Source organism: Nyctereutes procyonoides, unplaced genomic scaffold (genome assembly GCF_905146905.1).
Source record: "Nyctereutes procyonoides isolate TBG_1078 unplaced genomic scaffold, NYPRO_anot_genome, whole genome shotgun sequence".
NCBI classification, from domain to species: domain Eukaryota; kingdom Metazoa; phylum Chordata; class Mammalia; order Carnivora; family Canidae; genus Nyctereutes; species Nyctereutes procyonoides.
This window is the reverse complement of record NW_026575020.1, coordinates 26,369,025-26,383,116: the sequence shown is the minus strand read 5'-3', so window position 1 is coordinate 26,383,116 and position 14,092 is coordinate 26,369,025. Positions and strand designations below refer to the sequence as shown.

Here is a 14,092-nt window from a genome sequence, read left to right as displayed (position 1 = left end):
TGTGTCCTCAGCATCTATCAGCATCTAGCATAGTGCATGTGCAATAGCTTGCCCAATGAAGAATAAAACAAACTGCCATGGATACAAAAGTAAGTGCTATTGGAATTCAGAGAAGAGATAGATTACTGACCAGAGCAGCAGTGGAGGTTTCCGGAAGAAATTAAGCTTTGAAAGATAGTCAAAACTTCATTTCTTTCTTGTGGAAATAGAAAACAAATTGTACAAAAAGCATGAAGAGAAAAATAACAATTCTCTATTTTCCCACTACGGAGAATTAACCATTTAACTTTAAAATATATAAGCGGAGCACCTAGCTGACTCAGTCAGTAAAGCATGTGATTCCTGATCTTGGGGTCATGAATTTAAGCCCCATGTTAGGCATAGAGCCTACTTTAAAAAAAAAAAGTGTATGCACATACACACATGAACATATGTGTGTGTGTGTGTGTGTGTGTGTGTATATAACAACTTCCCTTGATTTAATTTTAAAAAATATATATAACAACCCCCTTTCATAAACTTAACATACCAATTACAAATTTATGATCCCACTGCTTTCATATCAAACAAAAATTATTATTTTGGATTACTGTAATAATTATGTATATGCTCTTTTGCTTTCTGATTTTTCTATTGAAGATGTGCACACACCTTTATGTCTCTCTCTCCATTTCCATCAGTATCTATCTATCCATTCAATTATAAGTTATACAGATGTATTACTATACTAATACAATAGATATAATATAAATCTGCATAAAAATAAAAAAGTTTTTTAGGGATAAATTTAAAAATATAAACAAGGAAAAAAAATATAAACAAGGGGCAGGTGGGTGGCTCAGTTGCTTAAGCACCTGCCTTTGGCTCAGGTCATGATCTCAGGGTCCTGGGATTGAACCCCATGGGCTCAGTGGGGAGCCTGCTTCTCCTTCTCCCTCTGCTCCTCCCCCTGCTTGTACTCTCTGGTCTCTCTGATAAATAAATAAATAAATAAATAAATAAATAAATAAATAAATAAATAAATATCTTTAAAATTTTGTTTTAAATATAAATAGAATTTCTAATATATTCTTCTTACATCTTAATGGATCATCTAGTACAAACCTTACTCTAGACACCATAGTTCTAGGAAGTAGCTATTAACATTTCAACTTTATCTCAAAGCAATAAAGAGCCACTAAAAATCTCTGAAGAAAGGGTGATATGTGAAATATTCAAGGCTCTAGGTAAGTTTATCCTAATAACACAAAAAATAAACCAAAGCCATCAGAGTACTACTGAAATAATCCAAATGTAACATCATGTGCTCCCCCCCCCCCCCGGGAGGTTGTGGCTTTTGATTTTACTGTGTGCATTTACCATCTCCTTTAATTCTCGCTACTCTGATAATTTTTAAAACCTAATTAAATTTTTTCACGCAGTTTGACAACTTAAAGAAGACTGAGGGTGAGGATGGCCAGTCTCAGTCCACACACAGTCTAAAAGTTACATACCAAGATACTAAATGATGAGGGCTCGCTAGGTTTATTTTCTTCTTGTTTGCTTGCCTGGATCTTTTAATCTTTTTTACAGTGACTTCCATTCTATGAAACAGTTTTTTAAAGAGGCACTTACATAGTGGTGACATAGTGGTGACATCTTGGTGATATGGTAAAAATGGTTGAGGATAGAAGATGGAGGGAAAAAAGAAAAGAAAGTAAAAGACAATGTCCAACCAATAAAAGAAAAAAAACAGTGCTTTCTATTATACAACGCAAGAGATCACGTGGAGAAGACAACAGTATCAGATGTCAGAGGTCAAGAAAGTTAAGAAAAACAACAGATTTCTGGTAATCTTTGAAGGGGCACTTGCGGGTAAAACAATGTAGGCAGAAGATGATAAGAAACTGAGATGAGAGAACAACAAGAAGGAAGTGGACACAAGAGACTACTTAGTTTTCTTCTTTTCTTTTGATTCCTCCTGAACTAATTTTAGACTTGCAGAAAAGTTGCAAAAATAGTACAGAGGGTTTTATATATCTTTGAGCCAGCTTTCCCTAAGGTCAGCATCTTATGTAACCAAAGCACAATTATCAAAACAAGGAAATTAACATTGATGTCATACTGTTAACTAAAATAAACTAATTTTTACTCAGAAATCACTAGTTTTTCCACTAATACCTTCCTGAAACTTTCTTGTCACTTGGTTTCTGTCACATCATATAGCAGAAAGCTCTGTTTCTTTACTTTCACTTAATTGAATTCATTGAATTTCATTATACTTAAAATATAATAAAAGTTATTAGAGAAAGATCAGAAAATGCAAAAGCACAAAAGAAGAAAATTATAAGCCAAAGATTACTTAATATTTTGGTATGTAACTTTTAAGCTCTTTTTGGCCTCTGCACAAACTGGGATGGATGGGAATGGGTACCCCACCCCTTAGTCTTCTCAAGGTTCCCAAAATCTGCTTCACTGAGATGTAATTCACATATAACACGGCTTACCCGTTTAAAGTGCACATCTCAATGGTTTTTGGTGTATTCGCTGAGTTGTGTGATAATCACCATAGTAAATTTTAGGACCGTTTTATCATCCCAGAAGAAATCCACACCCATTAGCACTCTTCATTCTCTTCCAACCTTCTCCTGGCCTCCCCTTGCCCTAGGAAATCACCGATCTATTTTCTGTCTCCACGGATTTGCCTGTTCTGGACACTTCATATAAATGGAATCATACATTACTCGGTCTTTTGTGACTGACTTCTTCCACTTAGCGTAATGTTTTCAAGAGATATTCAAGTTGTAATTTGTTGTGCTCTATTCCTTTTTATGGCTGAATAATACTCACTGTGTGAATGTATCATATTTTGTTTATCCATTTATTATTTGATGGACATTTGTATTGTTTTCATTTTTGGCTATTACTGATAATGCTGCTATCATTTGTGTTTGGTTGACCCTTGAACAATATGGGGGTTAGTGGTGCCAATGCCCCTACACAGTAAAAAATCCAGGTGTAACTTTTGACTCCCCCAAAACTTAACTACTAACAGTCTACTGTTGACCAGAAGTCTTTTTTTTCTGACCAGAAGTGTTAACCAATAATATAAAGTGAGTTAACACATGCTTTGTATATTATATACTGTATTCTTACAATAAAATAAGCTAGAGAAAAGGAAACATTATTAAGAAACTCATAAGGAGGGCAGCCCCGATGGCGCAGCAGTTTAGTGCCGCCTGCAGCCCGGGGTGTGATCCTGGAGACCCGAGATCGAGTCCCACATCGGGCTTCCTGCATGGAGCCTGCTTCTCCCTCTGCCTGTGTCTCTGCCTCTCTCTCGCTCTCTCTGAATGAATAAATAAATAAATCTTTAAAAAAAGAAAAAAGAAATTCATAAGGAAAAGACATTTGTGGTACTATATTTATAGGAAAAAATCCACATACAAGTGGACCCATGCAGTTAAAACCCCTGTGGTTCAAGTGTCTACTGTATAAGCTTTTGTGTAGATATGTGTTTTCATTTATTTTGGGCATACACCTAGGAGTGGAATTGTCAGATCACATGATAATTCTATACTTAACATTCTTAGGAACTGCAAAACTGTTTTCCAAAACAGTTGCACCATTTTACATTCCTACCAGCAATACACAGGGTTCCAATTTCTCTATATTTTTACCAATACTTGTTTTCCATTTTTTTATTATAGCCAGTCCTAGTGGGTACAAAATGGTATCTCATTGTGGTTTTGATTTGCATTTCCCTGATGGCTAAGGTTATTATCTTTTGTGTACTTCTTGGTAATTTGTATATCTTCTGGGGGAAATGTATATTCAAATCCTTTACTCATTTTTCAATTAGGTTGTCTTTTGATTATTTAGTTGAGTTAGTTTAGTAAGAGTTCTTTGTATATTCTAAATATAAGATTCTTATCAGATATGTAATTTTCTCCTATTTTGTGGACTGCCTTTATACTTCCTTGATACTTTGTTATGTGTTGAATTCTGTCCCCCAAAAAAGATATGTTGAAGTCCTAACCCCTAAAGACCTCAGAATATGACTGTATTTGATTATAGAGGTAATCAAGTTAAAATGAGGTAATTAGACTAGGCCCTAATTCGATATGTCTGATATCTTTATAAAAAGGGAAAATTTGTATATAGACAGGGAGGATGCCATGTGAAGACAGAGGACTGAATTAATCCACCTAGAAGCCAATGAATGCCACAGATTGCCAGCAAAACACCAGAAGCTAGGAAGAGACAAGGAAAGATTCCCCTACAGGCTCCAGAAAGAGCTTGGCCTTGCCAAGACCTTCATTTTGGACTTCTAGACTCTAGAACCATGAGAAAAGAAGTATCTGTTGTTTTAGGCTACCCAATTTGTGAAACTTCATTACAGAAGCTGTAAGAAACTAATACAGTATCCTTTGTAGCAAAAAAAGGTTTTAATTTTGATGATACCCACTGTATCTTTTTTGGGGTCACTTGTGCTTTTGATATCACGTTTAGGAAATCAGTGTCTAACTCAATGTCACAAAGATTTATTCCTATATTTTTCCTAAAAGTTTTATAGTTTTAGCTCCTACATTTAGGACTATGATTTATTTTGAGATAATTCTGGGGGTATGGTGGAGGAAGGGGCCCAAATTCATTCTTTTGCATGTGCATATCCAGTTTTCCTATCACCATTTGTTGGAAAGATTATTCTTTCCCCCTTAAGTTGTCTTGGTGCCCTTGTCAAAAGATCAATTGACCATACATGTAAGTACATATTTCTGTACTTAATTCTAATTCATTGATCTATATGTCCATCCTTATTATGTTAGTATCTCAGTGTCATATACTATAGTTGTTTCGTTTTTTTTTTTTTTTTTTTAAGATTTTTCTATTCATTCATTGGAGACACACACAGAGAAAGAGAGAGTGGCAAAGACACAGGCAGAGGGAGAAGCAGTCTCCTTGCAGGGAGTCCGATGCAGGACTCGGTCCCGGATCCCGGGATCACGACCTGAGCAGAAGGCAGGCGCCCAACCACCGAGCCACCCAGGCGTCCTGTATACTATAGTTTTGCAGTAAGTTTGAAATTGGGAAGTATGAGGTCTTTAGCTCTTGTAATTTATTTTTTTTTTGTTTTAGAGATAATTTTGTCTTTTTCTTCCATGTATTTCCTGAGTTTTATCAACTGTCCTTCATTTCTTATCTTTTTTGTTCTCTGTTTTCACTTCTTAAATATCTGACTTAAAATTTTCTTCTGCTTCTTGATTATTTTTTGGTGGTAGTAAGGTTTCCTCAAGCAATATGTGTAAAACTTCATTTCCTGATTTTCTCAAATAGTTCTTCTTGGATTTTACTTATCTCTCTCTCTCTCTCTCTCTCTCTTTTTTTTAAAGATTTTATTTATTTACTCATGAGAGACACAGAGAGAGGCAGAGATATAGGCAGAAGGAGAAGCAGGCTGCTCAGGGAAACCTGATACGGGACTCGATCCCAGGACCCCAGGATCACACCCTGAGCAGAAGGCAGATGCTCAACTGCTGAACCACCCAGGCATCCCTGGATGAACCTATCTCTTGTTCATTTTTATGATACTGGGCTGTTATATACGATTCTTATTTAATGGTGCCCTTTTCTGTCAGTTTAGCAAAGTACTTTAGTGTGTTTTTGTTTTATTTGTCTTGAAATAAGGGTGGAGCTGTGAGTCCTCTGGATTTATGGTTCTCTTCTGTCTTGTACAATCCTACATGTCCCCTCTTTTCTTCTTTTCCTCTTCACTATCCAATTACCAAAGGGCACTTCTTCTTCATTTCTTTTTGCCTTTTTTTCTGCCCCAGAAGTTAAAAGTTTGGAAGATTTCCCTTTAAATCCACCTATCCTTTTAAATTGTGTCTGTCCCTTTAAATTGCACCAGACTTATAAGTTGTATATACTTTGAAATTTCTTTCCAATATTCCAGTGCTCTCACCTGACCAATTACCTTTTTATTTAGATTTCAGATTTAGGGTGCACTTAATATTTGGTAGTCATTCCATCACCTTCAGGTCTGCCCTTCATTAGTCCCCTACTTCTGTCTTCACAGATTGTCTTGGTCTGCTTTTCTTCACCATGGAGCTATTGCAGAGCATGGGGGATTTGAATGTATGATAGATCATGATAGATCACGGCTAAGAGAAAGGAGGCTATGAGTAAAGACTAAGGATTTTAATTATTATCTTTCCCATTTACTACAGAAGAAATAAAGGAATAAGCTTCCAGAGGAGGCAGGATGTGGTGAGATCAAGAAATGGAGTAAAATATGGGAAAGACACAAATTGATAACAATGGAGAAGACAGAATCTGAATGAACTCACATCAGATTATTCAAAGTTGTACTTAGTCAAGGCAAAGTGATCTACTGAGAATAAGGGGAGTAAAGTTGGGATTAGGAGGTTCAGGTAGAGGATAAAGGTTTAGAATCATCCAAGTGGGAAACACGCCGAAGAGTCAAGCAGCAAAACATGAAACATTGTCAAGTAGAACCGATGGCTCTGTTGAGGTTAGAGAGCATGGACGGAGTGTGGTCAATTTCCACGACTGTGTGGCTTTTCTGGGATGTATAAGAGAGACAGTGGTGACAAATACTGCAGATTGGACATTGGCAAGGCAGGTACGTCAAAAGGGTATCCCAAAGTGTGAGTGAGAGTATCACTGAAAGGGATGCTTGTGGGTCTAAGCTGGGTAGAAAGTAAAATCAAAAGAACTAAAGGTCAAAGAAAACAAAAAGAGGCCAAGGAACTCAATGTCACAATGAGGGTAAAAAGTAGCACCAAATGTGATGGGGATATGAGCAAAATCTCATCACTTATTTTGATTATTCAGAGGGTATAATATTCTCATATGCCACAAACATCCCTCAAAAATGGTGTGCCCAAACAGAAGACAACTATTCTTTAAAGTTTAAAATAGACATATTCCCATTAGAAACTCTCAACAAACTCACAAGGTCCACTTGTGCAGAATGAAGGCATGGGCAACATGAAATAACAGAGGGCTGTGATTAGAGACCACAGAGTTGCAGTCTTAATATTCTTTACCTATAACCAATAAAATCACAGACTGAGTATGTAATAAGACCAAAAATTGAAACTAACAGGCCTGGTTGCCAAGCCCCAACTTTTAACACATTATCTAAGAATAATTTTTCCATTAAAATTTCACACAAACACACATACATACAAATACCATTTCTGACTATAAAACTAATGTATGTTCATTACAAGAAGTTTAGAAAACACATAAATTTCTACCTGTTTTCCCTTGGTATATGTTAATATAGGCTCTTTGATAGCTTAGACTAGTGGTTGGCAATTTTCTTCTATAAAGGACCAGACAGCAAAAATTCTAAGCTTTACAGGCTTGAAAGTGTCTGTTGCAACTACTCAACTCTAAATCCAGTAGGCTGGATTTGGCTCTCAAGCTGTAGCTTGTCAACCTCTACCTCAGACTAAAGGTAGGTTTATAATTAAAATACTAGTCAAATGAAATAAACTAGCACACTAGTTTATATTTATTATGATTAGTTTATTATGATTCAGGTACTATGCTAAAAACTGCAGGCAAAAAGACATTACTTGAGCTTAAAGGTTAGTGGGGAAATACACAATATATTCAGAGTGAGGTAGAAAACAGGAAAAAAAATGGTAAGACAGCATGAAAGGAATCATGCATAGGAATCACAGAAAGCATAACCAAGAAGAAGGTACCCGACCAGATTCTTACTGGACTTTGTTTTAATGCATTTTTTAATTAAAGAACTTTATAGCATTTTATGTTTAAACACAAGCTTACCTTGGAATAAGAAAGTGCTATTTGTTGAAACACAGCATCATCTGGTGATTTACTATATGTGGCAAGCCCTTGTTCATCATCATCAAAAGGATAGTTCACTACTAAAGAACCTGCAAGGGAAAAGAGGAAAATGTATCATGTTATCTCCTTCAAGATGGATTATCAACATAAATTGCACTTTCACAATACTGCTAGAGATTGGAAACCAATACAATTTCCACAGTTTTCATTTGTTCACCTGTTCATGTATTCTATCTCTACTAACCCACATATCTTTGCCTTTTTTATCATGCCACTTCATGGGAATGGAAGTGAAAGAACATATTCAACTTGAATTCAGATGAGGTAATCCTGTAGTAACAAATACCAGCCAATATTTGTATAGAGCAAAAAAAATTTTTATGAAGTATGAAGAACTATGCTCATTCTATGCCCCAAAATAGTTTTAAGAAGAAAAAGTCCAGTTCAATACTGCTTAGACAAAAAATGTTCATTTCATCCCAGAATTATGACCTCCATATCTAAAAATTAGAACAGAAAAAAGCCAACATCAACTTCTACTCAATACTGTTTTCGTACAGCTAATTTTCTAAGGACAGAAAAAAAAGTCATAAAAGACTTATTTCTATGAAATGGTCTATTTTAAAAAAATTAGTATCAACCTAAAAAGCAGGATCAGTAAAGGAAAAAAATAGATATATTTGACTTCATCAAGATTAAAAACTTTTGTGTGTCAAAGGCTTTATTAATAAAGTTAAAATATTTTTAAAAAGTTAAAATACAACCTATAGAACAGAGAACAGGAGAAAATATATCAAAATCAGCAATCTGATAAGGGCCTAGTATCCAGACTATATAAAGAACTCCCACAGCTCAACAAAAAGACAAAAAAAAAATTTAATTGGCAAAAGACTTGAACAGATATTTCTCCAAAGCAGATACACAAACAGCCAAGTACAAGAAAAGATGCTTGTTATTAGTCATCAGAGAAATGCAAATCAAAACTACAAGGAAATACCACTTTTTACCCACTAAAATGGCTACAATATAAAACAGAAAATAACAAGTGTTGATGAGGATGTAGAAAAACTGGAATCCTCATGTGTTGCTGGGAATGTAAAACTGTATGGCTACTGTGGAAATCAGTTTGGCAGTTCCTTAGAAAGCTAAATATGCAATAAGCATATGGTGATATTTCCATCAAAAAGCTAAACATGGCTAAATGAAATAAGTCAGTCAAAGACAAATACCATATGATTTCATTCACATGTGGAATTGAAGAAACAAAACAAATGAACAAAGAAAAGAGACAGAAAAAAATAGACTCTACAGAGAACAAACTGAGGGTAAGGTGAAGGGAGAAGTGGAGAGATGGAGGAAATAGGTGATGAGGATTAAGAGTACACTTATCATGATGAGCATTGAATAATGTACAGAATTGTTGAATCACTATATTGTGCATCTGAAATTAATATAACACTGTTCATTAATTACACTGGAATTAAATTTTTATAAAAAAGCACAAAACATGGAATTACTCAAATAAATTGAAGACAGGGACTCAGATATTGTATATCATTATTTACAGCAATATTATTTGTCAGAGTGAACAAGTAGAAACAACCCAGATATACTTCAGTGGAAAAATGGATAAATAAATTGTGATATATACATACAATAAAATATTATTTGGCCATAAAAAGGAATGAAGTACTAATAAATGTCACAATATGAATGAACTTGAAAACATTATGCTAAGCGAAAAAAGAGAGACACAAAAGATCACATATTGCATGACTCCATTTCTATGAAATATACAAAAAAGAAAAAAAAAAGAAATGTACAAAAAGGGCAAGTCCACAGAGATAACAGAGACTGGTTGTTACCAGGGCTTGAGGTGAGGGGAAAATAGGGAGCAACTGCTCAATGAGTAAGAAATTTCCTTTTGGGGAGATGAAAATGCTTTGGAGCTAAATAGAGATGGTGGTTGTGCAACATTGTGAATGCACTAAATGTTACTGAATTGTTCACTTTAACATGATTAATTTTATGTTTTATTAATTTCAACTTTAAAAATTAGTATCAAAATTTACAAAGAGGAATCTTACTTTTCTTTCAAAATCCTACTGAATTGTTGACACCAAAGAAATCCTCTTTTAAATTTCTTTGCTAAGATTTCAAAACCCATTTAAAGATTTTTTTTTAATTATTTATTTATGATAGTCATACAGAGAGAGAGAGAGGCAGAGACAAGGCAGAGACAGAAGCAGGCTCCATGCACCGGGAGCCTGACGTGGGATTCGATCCCGGGTCTCCAGGATCACGCCCTGGGCCAAAGGCAGGCGCCAAACCGCTGCGCCACCCAGGGATCCCCCCATTTAAAGATTTTATGATGAGAAAACAAAATGTCATAGAGAGGAAGGGTTAGATGGCAGTGGAGTAGAAGGACCCGCATCCCACGAATACAGGTAGGTAACTATCAAATCATCCTAAATACCCCAGAAATCAATCTGAAGACTGCAGAACAAACTCCATAAAACATAGAGAAGAGGCCACATGGAAGAAGCTAGGAAGTGTGGAGACACGGTTTAGGAAAGAAATGGATCGTGGTCTTTGTAGTGGAGAGGGAACCATGGTTGCAGAGAAGGGCAAGAGACAGACTAGCACACAAACAGGGATGCACAGGGGAAAATGAATCCCCAGAGCAATTGTTTTGGTAAGCGAAAAGGCCTGAATTTTGTGAGTCCTTGCAACCAAAGGGGCTTAAAGCCTGGAGTTTTAAAGGTTAGCATGCTTGGCTCTGGGAGAGCTTGGAGGATATTGGGGTTACTCTTGAAGAGTAGGCAGAGTGAACAGCTAGTGGACACACAGTGTAGAAGCAGCAATCTGAAGAGCACCTGGGGCACACAGTGAGGAGGTTATTTGCTTATCTCAGAGTGTGTCCCAGAGAAGTAGCATTCAAGGAGATACTCCTCTAGGAACAAAGAAACTGGCCAGAGCCATCTCCCTCTCCTACCCCTCAGCATAAGCATAGAGCCAACAGTGGAAACTAGTGCCATGCTGACACTCACTACTTAACTTGCTTATATCAAGCTCCATCCCTCCACATCTCACACTTTCCCACCTCCATGCTCTGGAAGAACCACCTTTCCCAGTCTCACTTGCTTAAGTTCCAACCCAGTGGACCCCAGAAGATTGACCCAAGCTCCTGCCCACAGTGTGTTTCCTGAACTGGGAGTTCTGCAGGGCCTCAGTTCTGGTAGTGGTGGCAACAGGTCTCATTTCACAAAGCAAACCAGAACATATCTAGTTAAAACTCACCACATTCAGGCTAGGGACCCAACACTACCCACAATAGGCAAAGAGAGCCTCTGCAGGCAACTTGCCTGAAGGATAAAGCAGCCAGGACAAAACAGCAGAGCATACATAGCACACATTGAAGATAATCCTAGAATACCAGGCTTCTAGGGGAAGAAGGGATGCTGCAGAGAGAGCAGGGCAATATAGGACCTCCTCATAAGGCCATTATCCATAAGATAGGAGATGCAGCTTACTTTCCTAACACAGAAAAACAGGCACAGAAACTTAGACAAAATGAGAAGACAGAGAAAACTGATCCAAATGAAAGAACAGGACAAGGCTATGGCTGGAGATCTAAGTAAAACAGATATAAATAACATGCCTGATAGAGAATTTAAAGCAATGATCATAAGGATACTCACTGGACTTGAGAAAAGAGTGCAGGACATCAGTGGGACCATTAACATAGAGATAAGGAATAACAGCCGAGTTAAAGGGGTCAATAAATGAAATGAGAACATGTTTGATGGAATGAACGGATCTAGAAGACAGAGTAATGGAAAGTAATAAAGCTGAACAAAAGAGAGAAAAAAGAATTATGCAAAATGAGACTAGACTTAGGGAACTCTGTGATTCCATAAAAAATAATAACATTTATATTATAGGATTCCCAGAGCAAGAAAAGGGAGAAAGGCGGGGGGGGGGGGGAAGATAATTTATTTGAAGAAATAATAGTTAAGAACTGTTCTAATCTGGGGAAGGAAACAGATATCCAGATCCAGGTGGCACAGGAAACCCCCAACAAAATCAACAAAAGCAGATCCACACCAAGACATATTATAATTGAGGTGGCAAAATACACTGATAAAGAAAAAAATATTAAAGGCCACAAGATAAAAGACAGTTATAGGAAACCTCATAAAGCTATCAGATTTTCCAGCAGAACCTTCCAAGTTAGAAAGGAGTGACATGATACTTAAAGTGCTAAAAATGGGAAAAACCTGCAGCCAAGAATACTCTACCCAGCAAAGCTATTATTCAGAATAGGAGAAATAAAGAGTTTCCCACACTAACAAAATCTAAAAGTGTTCATGACCAGTAAAGCAGCCCTATAAGAAATATGAAAGGGGACTCTTTGAGTAAAAAAAAGGAGAGATTAAAGTGACAGTATGAAGGCAGTTAACATAAAAGCAGTAAAAATAAATATTCCTGCAAAAAAATCTGTCAAGGAACTCATGAAATAAAAAGATGTAAAATGTGATACCATATGCCTAAAACATAAGGAGGAGAGGAATAAATGGGTTCAAATTTTTAACAACCATCAACTTAATATAGACTGCTATATGCAGAAGATGTTATATACAAACCTAATGGTAATCACAAATCAAAAACCACTAATAAATATGCCAAGAATAAAGAGAATGAAATCTCTAAATCACTGAAGAAACCAGGCAAACCATGGAAGAGAGAAAAGGAGCGAAAATCCTTAGAAACAACCATAAAACAATAAAATGGCAATAAACACATATCTATCAATAATTATTCTACATATAAATGGACTAAATACTCTAATCAAAAGACACAGAATGACAGAATGGACAAAAAAATAAGACCCATCTAATATGCTGCTTACAAGACACTCATTTGAGACCTAAAGACAGCTGCAGTTTGAAAGTGAGGGAATGGAGAAATATCTATCATGCAAATGGGTGCCAAAAGAAAGCCAGAGTAGCAATACTTTTATTGGACAAAATAGACTTTAAAACAAAGATTGTAACAAGAGATAAAGACGGACACTATATAGTAATAAAGGGGACAATCCAACAAGAAGATAGAACAATTGTAAATATTTATGTACCCAATATGGGAACACTCAGATACATAAAACAATTAATAATAAACATAAAGGAACTAACAGATAATAGTACAATAACAGGGGACTTTAACACCCTATTTACATCAATGAACAGATCATCTAAACAGAAAATCAATAAGGAAACACTGGCTTTGAACAACATACTGGACCAGATAGATTTAACAGATATATTCATCCTAAAACAGCAAAATATACACTCTTTTCAAGTGCACAGGTTACATTTTCCAGAACAGATCACATATTGGGCCACAAAGCAAGCCTCAACAAATTTAAAAAAATCAAAGTCACACTCTACATCTTTTCTGACCATAATGCTATTAAACTAGAAGTTAACCACAAAAAAAAATCCAGAAAGTAAACAAATACATGAAGTTTAAATAGCATGCTACTAAACAATTAATAGATCAATCAGAAAATAAAAGAAGAAATAAAAAAGTACACTGAAACAAATAAAAATGAAAATACAATAATTTAAAACCTTCAGAACGTAGCAAAAATGGTTTTAAGAGGGAAGTTTATACCAAGATATGTCCTGAAAGAAACTAGTCTAGATGACTGGAGATGTATCTCCTACTGTGACAAGGTCTTGATACATTTGTAAATCTGTAAATTATTTTCACTGGAATATAAGTATTAAGTTTTCAGATTTAGCCAACACAATGTGTGATATATTCTGAGAATATTTTTTATAACTCAAAAAAACTGTTTTCTATCAAACATGGTATAAAATATATTAAAAATTATTTTGCCAACCAGGTTGTGACTTCATAATTCCTGTTTGGGTCTTTAAGAGTTGTTCATGATTACCAAATGTAAAAATATTTTTTTTTTTCCTACTTCTGGCAAGCTCTCAAAGCAATTTTTGGAGAATTTCAACTTACTTTTTAAATATAAACATAAGTATGTACTGTTCTAAAATGGCAGGTTAAAAATAAATTTAAAATAAATAGATTAGAATAGAATAGAATAAAATAAAAATAAAATAGCAGGTTAATCTATATGCCATTAAATCTCAACTGTGATAACTTCAGTAGATATCCTGACATACCTTGACACTAGATTACTTCCCTATTACCCCTGGTGCTAATAACTTCACTCTTTTTTTTTTTT

The 14,092-nt window shown here is 35.6% G+C and overlaps 1 protein-coding gene across 1 annotated transcript in view; it reads right to left on the bottom strand.

Moving 5' to 3' along the window:
- Positions 1 to 14,092, bottom strand: part of CPD (carboxypeptidase D) — a 79,798-nt gene that overhangs the window by 26,888 nt on the left and 38,818 nt on the right. Inside the window, exon 8 of the mRNA XM_055325597.1 lies at positions 7,807 to 7,916. Within this exon, the coding sequence (XP_055181572.1) occupies positions 7,807 to 7,916 (110 nt within the window). The remainder of the gene's footprint in view (positions 1 to 7,806; positions 7,917 to 14,092) is intronic.